This window comes from Argopecten irradians, chromosome 1, assembly GCF_041381155.1.
Source record: "Argopecten irradians isolate NY chromosome 1, Ai_NY, whole genome shotgun sequence".
In the NCBI taxonomy this organism is placed as follows: Eukaryota; Metazoa; Mollusca; class Bivalvia; order Pectinida; family Pectinidae; genus Argopecten; species Argopecten irradians.
The window spans coordinates 2,822,697-2,838,221 of record NC_091134.1 but is presented as its reverse complement, the minus strand read 5'-3'; the positions used below and the strand labels follow the sequence as shown (position 1 = coordinate 2,838,221).

Here is a 15,525-nt window from a genome sequence, read left to right as displayed (position 1 = left end):
TATGTGCAACTTGTCACGACAAACTTCGTCGTGATATCCACCCATGTGTGTAACTTCTCATGAAAAATAACCACTTCTACCGGGAGTACTGGTAAGTAAATGAGTGAGGGGACACACCACTAGACCCTCTCTGAAAAATGGGACTGTTAATGAAATCCTTTTGTCTCTATTTTCTGAGAGGCATGACTGTCATGAGGCGGGTATACGTATCCAAACATTTCATCGAAGACATAGTTCCATGCAAACTGCAAAGTATGGGCAAATGTAAGGGCATTGAAAACTAATCTTATTTCTACTAAAGCTGATCAGGATGAAGATAAGCTATCTTTGGTACGATGTTTACAAACTACAGGTCCGTCGTAAATTATAATATTATGTATCTCACAGTTGAAGGCCAACAATTCAAACATCATTGCATTCTACATCATGGAATAGAAAGTTAGATTTTCTGGATGTTGATCTCATATTGTAAACTGACTTAGTGAATGCTATTTCCCTTGGATAGAAAACAGCCTGGACGAATGGATCCTGAACTAACAGCATCAATATGACATTTAATTTTTTAAATTATTCATCAGATATCGGTAAAAGGTTTTCTCAACATTCATACCTTTGATTTAAGGTTCAAATCATTCCCAATATTCATAAGGTTTGTTAAGACCAAGAAATAACAACTGACAACGTGTGCTATAATTAAGATAAACAGCCCAATTAGTGTGAAGACTTTATTGATTTTCTCATAATAAAAGCACAAACTGAATAAAAACACTGGCAGTATATTGTATATATAACCAATAAGATAACTTTGCGTCTAAAACAGAATACTGGCATGCAACTAAACATATGTAAATATGACCTACCAGGGTATATATATGTAATGTACACTTAACATTGGCCAGAATGTGGCCGACAGACTAAAAATATTGAATGTACAAAAAAAATAATAGTTATGATAAAGCATCTCTGAATTTCACGTAAAATGCCGTTAGAATGAATATCAATTCCAAATTGATGATGTTAGGTGTAAGTAAATCATTACATCACAGTATGAAGAAATCCCTATTGCTGTGACAGAATATCTTCAGACTTTAAACTAATGCCATGAAAATGTTTATGTAGAACATTCTTTTGATTCTGCTTTGACAAAAAAAGCTCTTAATTCTAACCGCAGATTCCTTTAAAGTATAGAACAATAGCCAGATGGTGAAAATAAAACTATTTCTTGACTATAGATTTCAAAAGATTATTTCTGCTTGAAGTGTACAATGGCAAAATATGTTAGGAAGACATTTTATTTAAAAAGATTCATGATAAAATGCAATATAGCAATTTCATACCATCAATTAATTGTTATTTAAATTAATTTCAAACATCAATTAATGTTATTTAAATGAATTTCATATTTTCTATGTAGGTATGCTCATCACAACCTAAGTATTACACACTTTATTGATAACAAAATAAACAACTATTTAGGAAGTAAAAAGAAGCCTGAAATATATTAACTTTGGTATCTAACTTCCAGTAGTATTGGTTTCTCCCCAAATTCAAATCCTACTGTATCAGTATAATAGCTAGGGTACAAACAATCAGCGAGATTTATACCACAACCTCATCTTAAACAATAGAAAACTCATTGTTCATATACTAATGTAACCTGTGTATGTAAATTAAAATCCTCTCTCTGTAAAAAAGCTGACTGGCTCATAAACTTCAGCTCATATTTTTAATCTCAAATTCCAAAAGAGAACACTAACTCCTCTGATGTGTCTACAAAGATATCATACAGACTTTTCAAAATATTAAAACATTAATTGTTCTAACTTACTGATATTTTTGGATTCCTTTTATTTTAAAATTAACGATGTTTAAACTCTGAACTGGAAGACTTCTAATTCAACACTTCAGTAATACAAGATGACCCAATTTCTTACAACATTTAGAATTTATCACTGTTCAGTACAAATTAAATGGTTTACATTTAAACAAGGTTATGCATGATATATACATACGGAACTAGTGTATACAAGTAAATATTGTGACAACGTTTGACATTTTTGTGAACAACTCCGAAGATTTGTAAATGAAGATAAATGACCAGATCAATAGAGGACAATTCTGACCAGAATATAGTATTGCTGTTGATTGAATTCTAACAATTATAGTGACCAACATGTATAACAAATGCTTACAATAAACAAAAAAATACTTGATATAGTCTGTTAGCAATAAAACGCTATATCCATACATTGACAGTAAATAAAAGGTCCAACATAGGTAAAATTTGTTAAAAGCTTAACATTACTGTATCATCCCTAAGTACATGTGTTTTTCAATTTGGCATTAACATTAAACGGAAGAAATGACCTATCTTTATACTATAAGAAATAAAACAAAATTTATTTACACATTAATTTCATATATGCTGTGACTTATATTAGTGACTGTGTTGTGTTTTGATTATAGATTCAAACATTCAAAATATGTACCTTAATATGCAAGACAGTTTTATGACCTAAAAAAATATACTGCTAAAACACTTAGGTGTGCAGCAGCTATATAAACTAAAAGTTTAAAAACAGAGTCGAACTACGATCATATGATAGTAGGGATATAGGTACATATAGATAATTTTACAACCTTAAATGATATTACACAATATATATAGATAACTTAAAACAATCAGTTATACCAATACAACAGCAGTTTATCATACACAACGTACAATGGAAGTAGGACCAAAAACAATATCCACAACCATAATGTAAAACAAATACATACAACCAAGTATTTATAAAGTATACATACGAATTACTTTTGGCAAGAATATCCATAACTTAAATCAATGAAACTAACTACTTATATGGGTAGCAATTGATATAGAACAACGAGTACTTTCATAACAAAAAAAGCATACAGAAAACAAAGACAAAATTAAATGTTAATGGACTAGGAAGTAGATTTTACAGGAAGAAGATGAAAAGCATTTCTGTCCATTTATAAGCACTTTGACTGGCCTTGAGAATCCCTACTAAAGCAGAATAACATACTTTATTGCTAAGATTTAATGACTAATAGGGAACAAATGAGAAAGGAAAAACAGAAATGTACAGTACAGAACACACACAAAAAATAATGCCAGTAAAATGAATGAGAGTTATCTCCCTTTTTCCACAAGATCTTTTATTAAATGAAGGCGGTTACCAGTTGGCAGTCCATGAAAATTCATTATTTTTTTTAAATTATCCATATTCAGGAAATCAAATAAATAGTTTTTACAAGTAAAGACATGAAAACATCAAATGGAGAATAGGTTTTACATCAATTTTTTTGTATTTCTTTAGATCCAAGATTATAGTACGATTATCTTTTTACAGAATTGTTTTTTATTATTATCATTATTATGAACAAAGTATTCATAAATATCATACTTCTTTCACTTGAAAATGAAAAGTTAAATGATCAATTAACAAAACTTATTGAGGTATACATGTTTTTAAGGGTATTCCTTTTGAATTTCATTTACATTTGAACATAATGACTACCACAATATTTTATTAGTTTATCTTATAATTTGTTCCGCATCTTTTTGCCAAAATGTGTTCTTCAAGTACAATAACCTGTACAGTTGGGTAGTATGATGTGTTACACGCGATCACAACCTTACAGTCCAAAAATACCTTATCCAATAATGGCCAATTAAGATAACAACAAGTTTGGTGTAAAATTAGTCAGGTTTTAGAATAGGAAATGGCACCAAGGGCGTTCTGGTGATTACATTAAGTTAGCTTCATACTTTAACGGAAATTGGTTTTCCTAAAATAAGTCTAAGTCTGCTTTATCAATTAACTGTTGTGTGTACTTGTATCATAATAATCCATATTAGGACATCAGTCAATTAGGAAATTACAATATGTATTTGTTTTAATTCTGATAAATAATTAAATATATTTTTTATGGAACTTTATTTTGGAGTCAAAAATCTTCAGAATCTTAATACTTGAGTGAAAGCTAGAATAAAAGTGTTTTTTTTTTAAATTGGTAAAAGAATGAGGAGTATTGAAAATATTCCTGTTGTACATGTTTATGACAATGGTGAACTTAATGAAAACTTACAGCAATACAAGTGACATATAGAATTACTTAATGTTGAAGAAATTCTTACTGAAAACTCAGTAAAATTTTAGTGCATACTACACAAGTGTGGCTTTGTCAATGAAAATACAAATTGCATAAATGTAGGAAAATTGATATACTAAATATATATATACAAAACTGAAGAGAAATAATCTCTCCTGTCAAGTTTTGGCAATAAATGACTTAGATTATTCACTAGTAGTTCAGACTAGAATCTTGTATATTAGACAGATTCATGGATTTCAAAGAAAATCCAGTAATCCATATAACTAATTATCAATACCTGATACTGGTTTGTTAGTATCAAGGTTTTTCATAATAAAATGCACATTTTCTACACTTGTGAGTCAATCTTGGTTATTTGAAATAATTTTGGGTTTTTTTTTTGTAAGAAAATAAAATCATCTTTCCTTCAACAACTTTTCTGTTTCGTAAGTAATTAAGATATTAATTTCTTACATGACCAGTTTGTGTGTAACAATACAAACACATCTACTTTAGCCACAACTCGTGTAAAGAATAAACGTCCAAGTCCATCAATGCCTGGCTCACAAGAGGAGATAACTCTGCATTATGATATCAGTTACTGTAAACCAATAAAGTTTCGTGCAAGATAAAATTTTGTGTATTTTGCCGATGTTGGAATTCACGAATATTAATTGCTGCCAACTACAGTGTACAAAATATACTAGGTACTTGATTTTTAATATAGATCACAAAATTAGATTGTCACAAAAATGTTGTTAGGCAGAACCTATGAACTTACATAATTTTAATTTAATTCTTATAACAAAATTTTTGCTTAAGTCCCCACAAATATAAGTTGGTTAACAGTAACTTTTAGCTAATTAACAATATTTTGACTAGTACTGTCACTAAAACATTTAAATATCTAATTCAGATCCATGATCAATTGAGATATATAAATATTATCTAATTCAGATCCATGAGTAATTGAGATTTACACATTTGACTGATCTCAAAAGCTGTTGATATTTGGGACAAACAAACATGTTTAATGGTCTGCCCTAATTATAACGATAACCGATAGAAAATCAAATTCACAAAGCTACTTTTGTATATGTGTTAACATATCCGAGAGCTCTATTATCACAAGTACGATTTATTGCGTAGCATCTTGGACTAGATAGCAGTAAAATATTGATACTTTTGTAATACATGATTTATGGCATGAACACCATCGAGAATTACACATTAAATGAGAACATGGAGATACTATGTCAATGTCACTGTACGTAATCAAGGTGATCATTGGAGATAATCCATGTTGCTTGATCTTCCTTTTGAACTAATACATATAAGACCAAAAAAAAAATATCTATGTTTCAGGTACCTCTACCTACCCTAGTTTTTACCTCCGACCCTGGCTATTTTATCACACTTTTTCAAAACAAAAAAGAAGTAAATTACAGCAATTAGATATCAAATTACTTTGTAATGTAGCAATAAAGCAACTGAACCCCTCCTCAATTTTTTTTTTTTTTTTTTTAAATCCCGACCGACCTACCCTATTTTTTTTAGTCGTAATATGTAACCTGAAACATGCATATATCTTTTTTTGGCCTAAATGGTCAGTATAGTGTACTGGTATATATGATTTATGTGCAGAGCAAATCCATAACACTCCTATTTATACATCATAAATATTGATTTTATATGCTGGTTAAACACAGGAGCATAACATCTGCTTTCTTTAATATTCTTGTAACTATAATGTGATGGTGACAATATCGCCATCCTTCCTTCAAGTTTGCATGGAACTTTCCATAAGGTGTGTTTTTCAGAGGTATGAAGCAAAGCTGAATAACACAATCATTCATTCCTGTTTGTATGGAACAGTCCGCACAGGTGTTGTTCAGGGGAATAAAGCAAAGCTGAATATATTTATAGTGTTACAGAGAATAATTGGATCATTTTACAGAGGAACATCAAAGGAGAATTTTGGCTCTGCGTATCCATCTGTGCCGTATTCCCGCTTCTTTTCTTCAGACAATTTTGGTGTCTCAGGCTTCGATTCCCAGAAATGAACAATTTCTTGATCAGAGGGGCAAGATTTACGGAAGGTATCGTTTGCATAAGCATTCTTAAGATAATTCCAAAGTCCGACCATATCTGCAGGGATGTCGAAATTCTTGAAAGCTTTGGCTGCGACACGGATGTGCTGTAGTTTTGGAAGCATGAGACAATCGAGGTGTTTAAGCTCGTTACCACACAGGTAAAGAGAATCCACGCCTTCCAGATAGTCATTAATAGCCTGTAATTCCTTAAGAAGATTTTCTGGCCCGTGACTCACCTGCTTAATGTAAAAGGAAAACTTAGAGAAGATATCTAAGCACACGCTATGGGCAAGCATGTTATCGTATCTCAAACTGGGGTAAGGAAAGTTCTCATCAAGATATTGGACTATCTCATCGTTGTCGGACAAGATCTCATCTCCATGTTTTAACACCGGAAGTCGGTTGGCCAATTTTTTAAACTCTGCTGGCGGACGAGCCATATTGATGGTGATGACATCGAAAGTGAGCTCTCCTGCTTTGCCCTTCCTGTCCAGGATCATGTAAAATCGCTGACAGTTTATACAGGCCCCTAAACATTCTCCGTCCTTCCCCGCGCGAATATAAAGCTCCACATGGTTAGTGGGCATGCTATTTTGGCTATCTCCGTTCACACTCATGATGTTTGTGTAAAAACACTAACAAGTTGAAATTCGGTTCACAGTTGCACAACACCTGTTGAAAACAGGTGTTTTCATTCAAATATTCCACAACTAAGAAATTTTATATCGAAATGTTTTCAGTCTCGTATCAGACTTAATAGACACCAATGAATTTTAAATCCAAAATTTACCACAGGGAAGCTAAAACTCCAAGGTTTGAGATAATTGGGCCACAGAACTTCAAAATCCAACTCTTAATCACTTGGATGCTTTGAAATCAGCTGTATCACACAGACGCTTGGATGACTCTACTTGTTAGATCAGCTTGAGCTATGGAGTTTTGGACGAATCTGAAAGAAGAAAGATGGGGTTAGTTTGAGAAAGTGCTTACAGATTGGCTGTTGTGTTTAGTTACTTCATTTCAAACTCAATGCCAGATCTAAATCAGATAATTTTAATGGAAAGAAAAAAGGTGAAATTTTATATGGACGAAAAATGAAAATTTGCTCACAAATAAAAGAATTTCCAGCCAAATTTTAAGAATTTCCTTTAAACAAAACAATATGACCTGGGGCTGAATATTACTGTCTGATCTATAACATAAAGCAGAGTCATCCATGCAAGCTAGGGTGCACATGTTTTTATGATCATCACAAACAACACTGCCCTGGGCACATTCATCAGTGCCCACCAATGTTTATATTTCCTTCTCCCACTGTCGTGTGTCAACCTAGCTGTGACACGTTCCTACACCGCACAGCAGATGTACAAGCTGATCAACACAAAATATATGCTTCCTGTCACCAAAGAACAAGACCATTAATGTACATCTATGTGGACATAGCGTGTACACCAGAATACTAATTTATGTACTGTATTCCTGATCATAACATCCTTTAATGGACACAACCTTCTTCTATTACTATACACACAAGGAAAAATTAATTAAGAAGCCCAAATAATTATTTACCTTTATATATATATATCATCCTAGGACAAGAGAAAGAAGGAGATAAAAAGTGAAATAGTGCCATGTGATTGACAAGAGAATGATGTCCAAAGACACTACAAATGAAAGATCAGAAACATTACACTTCTATAATCCAGATGGTGGTCGCAAAATGGGCAGAAAATTAGGGTCCATCATTTTTGTGAACAAAATATAGCGGTATTACTGGCTACCTGGCCTGGCGGCAACTGATCAGTACAAAATGCAATATTGCACAACTTGGGGTCCTAGACATATGAAATTTGAAAAAGGGATCATCTTTCTGCGAAAATAGGCAAACAAACTTTAACTTTAGCAGGCGGCCATTGACGAGCAGAAATTTGTGAAAGAAGATCCATTCAGTGCTGTCCACTCATTTAATTAAAATCCAAGATGGCTACCATATGTGATGTCCCAAAATGCAATATGCCAAACTGGGGGTCCAAGGCGAAAACCTATATATATAAGTGCTTTCTGATTCAAACTGTGGAAAAAGTCAGGGGTACAAGACAAAATTAGCAACACAAACTATGGGTCTGTATGGTCAACAAGTAATCTTAAAATGTTAAGTCTGACTTAACAACAACATTAACCGTCTCTGTATAAAAGGTAAAGACCACCTGACACCTGGCCAGCTTAGCAAGACCATTTTTCTAGGGTACCAAATAACTAATTTCAACACATTTCAACCTTTTTTACTGTATAATTTTGTATAAAGACCACCAAGACCTGAAGTAATATTAGACAGTTTTGACTGAACCATGCACACTTGAACAAATGTCCAATATTTAGGTAAATCCTGAAAATAAAATTCAGTTTCATCCCCTTACCTGACTGGTGAAATTTTATCCCCATATAATAATATTCCAGGTATGTATTTTAGTTTTGTCTCAATAAATCATGCGGAAACTCTCACCAAGATCATATAAGCTGTCCATAAATCAACACAAATAGAGACTTCTTATACATATACAGTAGAACTCACAGCTTTCTTACATCTACAGCTGAAAGTGAAAGATGTCCATAAAATAATATCTTATCTAAGGTACTGACCTGAATTCCTACCTGTCAAAGGTAAATCTCAGCTAAGATGAGAGAGAATTTTACAGGTAAGATTACGCATAATTAGACGAGGCCTTAGGGGCTCCTGACCTCCGTCACCAAACACTATATAGATAGTAGGATGAGTGATGGCCCATCAGGATACGTACAGGAAGAATCATCAATGGCAACCGTTTATCTGTAGTAGACGAGCGTCACATTCAATTACTTCATTATGTATGTCACATGTGTAATACAATGTACCATGTATGTATCGCCAATTGGTGACAGAAATAATTGATACAAATTTGTTATAGGTATCAATTACTGACCTTTAATGCAGGTTAATATATAGTGTTAATGACCTCAGGTAAAATACATAACCGACATTCTTAAGGCATCTCAAAGCCTAAGGCCAATATTGTAATGTTCAACCTGGATGATATAACCAAATATCTACCAAATCAAAAGTACGCAATTGATAAATATCAGCCCCTACATGACCATGTTTTAATATCTTGAAATAAAGAAATATCACAAAGCCTAAGCCCTAAACCAATACATGTCTTGAGACATTGCTTCACTATTTCAAAGCAGTATTTTTACAATTAAACCAAAAGACTGTTGACAGGACAGGATTCAGTTCGGACACTGTTACATCCCCACCCCTGGTCCCCACCTACTATTCCTTGACACTCCAATTTTAAGGCAGGATCATATAAACAAAAGATTTGCCAAAGCATTCTGTGAATCAAGCTATGAGCACATTACATATATACAGATGATGCACCTTACAAATCCCACAATTGATTTTATAAGTAGGGCCCTCTGCTGTGCTGCAGTGAACCCCAGGTTTACTCCCATAACCTTTCTCCGCTGCAGACACCATAGTATATAAACTGCAAGCAGATGTCGTAAAATTCCTGACTATGTATTGAATCTCATTTGTCTGAATCTAATTCTCACTGATCGATATATTAACCATGCAGTTCTACATAAAAATATGGTTTGTCTTCCGGTGCAAGTGTCTATATACATGTACATTCACACATACAACTAGAGATGTCTGTAGGACAATAATTCCCCTCCACTGTATATGAAATCTAGAAGCACTATAGGGACAGTGCTGGACAGCACAGTATGGAGTTATAACATCAGATACACCACCACAGCCCATCCCTTCAAGGCAAACCTTGGACATTTCCACAAATAGTTTACCAAATATAATTACTGCATTATTCTGCACTGTTATATTCTTGTAGAATACAGCCATCCACCCTCAATTCAATACAGTCTGCAAAAACAAGCGCAAGGAAAGCATTCGCTGGAGAATCTTGTATTGCCCAATTACATATATACATCATCAACATTTTACATACCAGTAGCTAGAATTTTCAGACAAACCAGTCCCACCATCAACACCAACTTATCACATCATCACAGCTCAGACATCAACACACTTGTTTACAACATTAAATCTCCAGATCAATGTCTGCCTACCATACACACACGTGTACTTGGCTGTTTGACAGTGGACACACAGCCCCCCTAACAAATGTACAGGGTTAAACACTTTATGGCCCCTCCAGTCTTTTTATACCTGTTACAACGATAAGATAAACTTTTACACACTGCTCCACCTTCTAATGTCCAACCTAAGCCAACATCTCACTCAGTTGCTACAGATAGATACTTAGTTTCTTGAAGTGTAATAACTTAACAGCAGTTTGAATATCCCATGGTTACAACTGGCAATTAAGCCATATGAAGATTTTGAATGGTAACCTTTGATGAAATTAAGGTTAATTTTCATTCATTATTGTTTTCCCTGTGTACAGTGTTTAAGTGGTGTCAGTGCATACTTTTTGGGAGTCTGTAGTATTGAGACATCATTACTGACAGCATCTATGATACTGCAGGCTTGTTTGTGTGTGAGAATGTATTTTTGGGAGTCTGTAGTATTGAGACATCATTACTGACAGCATCTATGCAACTGCAGGCATATGTGTGTGTGAATGTATTTTTGGGAGTCTGTAGTATTGAGACATCATTACTGACAGCATCTATGCAGCTGTAGGCTTGTTTGTGTGTGAGAATGTATTTTTGGGAGTCTGTAGTATTGAGACATCATTACTGACAGCATCTATGCAGCTGTAGGCTTGTTTGTGTGTGAGAATGTATTTTTGGGAGTCTGTAGTATTGAGACATCATTACTGACAGCATCTATGCAGATGTAGGCTTGTTTGTGTGTGAGAATGTATTTTTGGGAGTCTGTAGTATGTTTGTATTCCTTGTTATGATGTTGAGGCTTGTTTGTGTGTGAGAAATGTATTTTTTGGTTCTGTTAGTATGAGACATCATTACTGACAGCATCTATGCAGCTGTAGGGCTTGTTTGTGTGTGAGAATGTATTTTTGGGAGTCTGTAGTATTGAGACATCATTACTGATAGCATCTATGCCTGGCTTTAGCAAGGTGGGCAGTGAAATAATTCAGTAACAGATATCCATGTACATGCTCTCATTATCAAGTTATAGCAATATATATCTCTCGTTTCATATACATACCAGGGCTTCACAACTTGTTACTGATTGCATTCACATAAAACATTGATCACAGGATTCAACATGTCTCTTGAACTTAAAATGACATTTTCCTCTAATGATTACCATGTCTATGACCTATTTTGTTTTATCTTTTGACCTACATCTGATGATTACCTATCTCTGACCTATTTTGTTCTATCTTTTGACCTACATCTGATGATTACCATGTCTCTAATCTAATTTGTTTTATCTTTTGACCTACAAATGATGAATACCATGTTTCTGACCTATTTTGTTTTATCTTTTGACCTACATCTGATGATAACCATGTCTCTAACCTATTTTGTTTTATCTTTTGACCTACATCTGATGATTACCATGTCTCTGACCTATTTTTTTTTTATCTTTTGACCTACATCTGATGATTACCATGTCTCTGACCTATTTTCTTTTATCTTTTGACCTACATATGATAATTACCATGTCTCTGACCTATTTTTAGCTTTATCTTTTGACCCACATATGATGATTACCATGTCTCTAACCTATTTTGTTTTATCTTTTGACCTACATCTGATGATAACCATGTCTCTGACCTATTTTTTTTATCTTTTGACCTACATCTGATGATTACCATGTCTCTGACCTATTTTGTTTTATCTTTTGACCTACATCTGATGATTACTATGTCTGACTTACATTTTTCTTTTGACCTACATATGATAATTACCATGTCTCTGACCTATTTTTAGCTTTATCTTTTGACCCACATATGATGATTACCATGTCTCTAACCTATTTTGTTTTATCTTTTGACCTCCATCTGATGATTACTATGTCTGACTTACATTTTGTTTATCTTTTGACCTACATCTGATGATTACCTATCTCTGACCTATTTTGTTTTATCTTTTGACCTACATCTGATGATTACTATGTCTGACTTACATTTATCTTTTTTGACCTACATCTGATGATTACCATGTCTCTGACCTATTTTCTTTTATCTTTTGACCTACATATGATGATTACCATGTCTCTGACCTATTTTTAGTTTTATCTTTTGACCTACATATGACGATTACCACGTCTCTGACCTATTTTATTTTATCTTTTGACCTACATCTTATGAATACCATGTCTCTGACCTATTTTGTGTTATCTTTTGACCTCCATCTGATGATTACTATGTCTGACTTACATTTTTCTTTTGACCTACATCTGATAATTATCATATCTCTGACCTATTTTATTTTATCTTTTGACCTACATCTGATCAGCACTGTACAATGTATGTCTGGTTTTTCTGACCCATGGAGTCATAAGTCTTAGAAACATTAAAACCATGATAAATTTGGTATTATGATGTTGATGAAAAGACTATCATATACATATAAAATTAAATAACATATGAGTATACATGCATGAAAGTTGGAAGAATTTTGGCAAAATGTATGCATCATTTCATATGGAGGTTGTTGATCAGTTTTTTATTTGTCTCAAATTTCAGTATACTTCCATATAGCTTTTTATAATCTACCATTAAAAACACATCAAACTAAGCAATGATGGAATATGATAATTGCTATCAGATATAACTGATAATAGAACCCTGTGAGTATAAAACCATGATCAAATCTACTCTGCCCTGTGTTGGACTTGGGCCAGAGAGTCAACAAAAAGCTGGAGGCAATACACTACACCTTACCTCAGTCTACTGATTACCTGTAGGTTTCCGTGGTGACTTCACACTGTTACATCCTACCTCTCCTATTTTAAACATCACACCTGTTTTCACCCCTGGCAGAATCTCCAAAAATACACACTTTATTGGTAGGATTATTTTTATACTTTCCCTGACTTATTATTTTTTAGAAGTGAACACAAGTCCAATGGAATTATTATAAAGATACCTTTATAACAACTTTGTTCTACAATTCCAAAACTTTCCCTATATCAAGATTTGTTTTCTATATTGATGTCCACGCAAACCAAAGTGGTCCTCACCTTATATAATTAACAGTTCTTCTATACCTGACATTTTGTGTTCAAGGATGCAAGGACAGGAGACCCATGGGTCGTCACACTACGCTTAACTTATCACCCATCCACGTGACAGCTCAATCTCAGAGCACGTACTGCTTTCATCAAGTGACATCTGATTGGCCATGACAGATTTTCCTGCCGATTTTTCAGCCAATAAGATTGGAGGTGACATGCCCTTCACAGAAGCTGTACATCAACAACATTGATATCCATAAATATTCTACCTCCAAACTGAAAAGTTCTCATTTTAAAAGAGTTGTGTTGATTGCCAGGTTTCTATTTATAGAGTGACGTCATTAAAGCGGTGCTCTGGGAACGAGCTGTCCCATGGGTGATAAGTGTAGTGCAATCACCCATGGGTCTCCGTCGATGAGATAGAACCAGTCAAGTTGAAAATGCCATTGGCTCTGTTGAATGACTGCAGTATGACATTTCATGGTGATAGGACTATAATGGATGAACTCATGATTCACCCCTAAAGACACATCTGAACTCTTCTATCTGAAAGACTGGATCAGTCTATTAAGAATATTCAGGGGAAATAGTTAAGCAGTACCAGACATTTTCAAGAATGACCTCAGATTTCAAGAGATACATTATATCACCATGGTTTCATGCTTTCCAATTGCCATGGTATTTTACAAACACCAGCATTGTTTATCAACATCAGAGAAGAGTGTATACACATACCTGTCAATGTTTATAGGTAAATGTATTTATATCGGAGACAATCCAGATCACAATTTGTACACACCATCATACGTGCCACATAAACAAATGATCTAATTGTATTGATTATTATCTGCACATTAAAGGTAATTTCACAGATCTTTACTTCTCTCTGTCTTAATAAAAATGTCTACCCATGTGGCAACTACACCAAGCTATATTAGTGTTTAATAGGTTACAGCACAACACATACAAATTAACACCCAATTTTAAGTGAGAACCTGATCTGATTTAAAAATCTGAGTCATCAGTCATTTTCATGCAGATATGATCATTTTGAAGGATTGAGGCCTGGTCACATTCAGTTGTTAGAGTGTTTATGAGGCCTGGTCACATTCAGTTGTCAGAGTGGCGGTGACATATCTGATACACAAATGATGAAGTGTGTAGATACTAGAGAATGTTCCCACCTCTGGGTGTTAGGATTCCAACACACCCCAATAGTATGACATATAAAACATTGTAGGTGTTTATGTAAACCGGACAAAAATGTAGGTCAGGGGCGAATGTCAAAAACATCTACAACCCTGCCCCTACACGATATTCTCCTTAAAACTGCTCCCCTTTCTCTCTACGATAAGCGCCCATCCACCTTGTAGAGGCCTCAATTTCAATAGTCCAGGCATAAATAAAGACCAAAACTACACTGAACAGTATAGATTTGCAATAATTTCGTCTTATTAGCACCTTTTCATTTTTTTTCAATTTTTTAAGTGCCCTGGGCGCTTATTGGGTTGAATACGGTAATATATAGATGCATGCAAATTTACAGTTGTTCTCTCTCCATCCAAGAAGATTTAACTTTGCACTAATAGATCTTTAGCTACTTAAACTGACTACATTTGTCTATCCTCACCAATTCAGCATTACCTGGTATTATAAATGGAGATTTCTCCATAATCATTAAATCAACCAAAGAGTCAGAATCCTCAAAGCCATGAAACTTGACCTTACTATACACGTACCAACACTGTACGGTTTGTTGAGATAAAACATAACCTTAAAAAGAAGCTTTAATCTCCGAACATCTATAATCTAATATGCAACAGTTGTTAAAGCAAGGTTATAATCTTTTAACCTCTACTTTAATACGGGCGACTTAAATGTGTTCATCTATATCAAAAGAAATAAATTCTTTGAAAAACGAGGCAGAAATCAGTTTTCTGTAAAGTTTCATTCTAGTTTACACAAAAAATCTCTCTACATTGTCTGGCCTTGTGCCTGTGATATTCCAACCTCTACCATGTACACATTCAATATACACTCTTTGGTCATAAAAAAACATTTTAGTGTCTGAACACTTAAGCTTTCAAAAAAAAAATGGGTACCGTATTCGACCCAATAAGCGCCCATGTCCCTATA

At 34.0% G+C, this 15,525-nt stretch overlaps 1 protein-coding gene across 9 annotated transcripts in view; it reads right to left on the bottom strand.

Annotated features, from left to right (window-relative positions):
• LOC138315169 (transcription initiation factor TFIID subunit 10-like) overlaps positions 1 to 15,525 on the bottom strand; it is a 30,032-nt gene that overhangs the window by 4,655 nt on the left and 9,852 nt on the right. For 3 of the 9 annotated variants that reach the window (XM_069255975.1, XM_069256015.1, XM_069255984.1), the window contains exon 2: positions 712 to 7,164. The exons of 2 other annotated variants lie outside the window; for them this stretch is intronic. In XM_069255975.1, the coding sequence (XP_069112076.1) occupies positions 6,074 to 6,832 (759 nt within the window). In that variant the 5' untranslated portion in view covers positions 6,833 to 7,164 and the 3' untranslated portion in view covers positions 712 to 6,073. Of the gene's footprint in view, positions 1 to 711; positions 7,165 to 8,855; positions 9,043 to 10,222; positions 10,373 to 15,525 lie in introns of those variants that run through there. 4 more of the 9 variants (XM_069255991.1, XM_069256007.1, XM_069255999.1 and 1 more) reach the window with 4 other exon arrangements.